This window comes from Orycteropus afer, unplaced genomic scaffold (assembly GCF_000298275.1).
Source record: "Orycteropus afer afer isolate SDZICR_OR568_19922 unplaced genomic scaffold, OryAfe1.0 scaffold00082, whole genome shotgun sequence".
NCBI classification, from domain to species: Eukaryota; Metazoa; Chordata; class Mammalia; order Tubulidentata; family Orycteropodidae; genus Orycteropus; species Orycteropus afer.
Genome location: NW_006921669.1, coordinates 8,922,886 through 8,923,844, shown reverse-complemented (window position 1 = coordinate 8,923,844; position 959 = coordinate 8,922,886). Strand labels below are relative to the sequence as shown.

The window sequence follows — 959 nt, the reverse complement described above, 5'->3', positions numbered from 1 at the left end:
AACCAAATAGGGGTCTCTCTGAGTCAGAATCAGCTTGATGGCAGTGGGTTTGGGGTTTTTTTGTTTTTTTTTTATTCCATAAAGAGAAGGTTAAACATCTGAGTTTTTTCCTCTGGGAAAGTATTTCCCATGTGTGAAAAAATGCAAAGTGGAAATTTCAGCTACTGGTTTTGGTATTGTGGGAATTATTACTCAGCTCACTAACAATCTTGGCCAAAACCGAGCAGTTGCATGGACAAGCAGTGGGCACCTTTCCTAAATAGCATTGCCAGGGCCACCTTTGTTCATATTTGAAACAGCTTTAACCAAGACTATCTTTCCATCAAAGGCTGTGTGGTTACTTCTGATCTTACACATACCGCAAAAGCAGTTGAGACCTAGCCAGTGAATTTTACTTGTATGAGATATTGAATAACTCCCAAAGGGAGAGGGAAAAATGGGGAAGGAGGCACTAGAGAATCAAAGCCCAGCAACAAATAGTTCTTTGTACCAGTCCTCTCCCCCTAACAACCCCAAACCATTGAGATCATAGAGCAAGCAAGCAGCCTTGGGAAGAAGGCATCTGCTGCCCAGAGGCTGGGCTGAGGATGACCAGATGTGAACTTGTCTCTCTGCAGTGTGTGGCTGTGACCTGGCACAAGGGGGCTTCTTCATCAAGAACGGGGAGTACCTCTGTACCCTGGACTACCAGCGCATGTATGGGACGCGCTGCCATGGCTGTGGGGAGTTCGTGGAAGGAGAGGTGGTGACTGCTCTGGGCAAAACCTACCACCCCAACTGCTTTGCCTGCACTGTCTGCAAGTAAGTGATGACTTGTCTGGCACCTGTAGCTTCCTGCAGGAGGGAAACAGTGGGTTTGCCTGTTATACCTTGGGGTACAACATCTTTTATCTTGAGTGATATTTAGTCTTAAAAAATACTTTTTCTTATGTGTCCTTAGATTTCTTTATCTTCCAACT

At 45.3% G+C, this 959-nt stretch overlaps 1 protein-coding gene across 1 annotated transcript in view; it reads left to right on the top strand.

Annotated features, from left to right (window-relative positions):
• The window catches only part of ABLIM1 (actin binding LIM protein 1), a 235,739-nt gene that overhangs the window by 95,048 nt on the left and 139,732 nt on the right, over positions 1-959 (top strand). Inside the window, exon 3 of the mRNA XM_042781044.1 lies at positions 618-801. Coding sequence (XP_042636978.1) covers positions 618-801 — 184 coding nt within the window. The remainder of the gene's footprint in view (positions 1-617; positions 802-959) is intronic.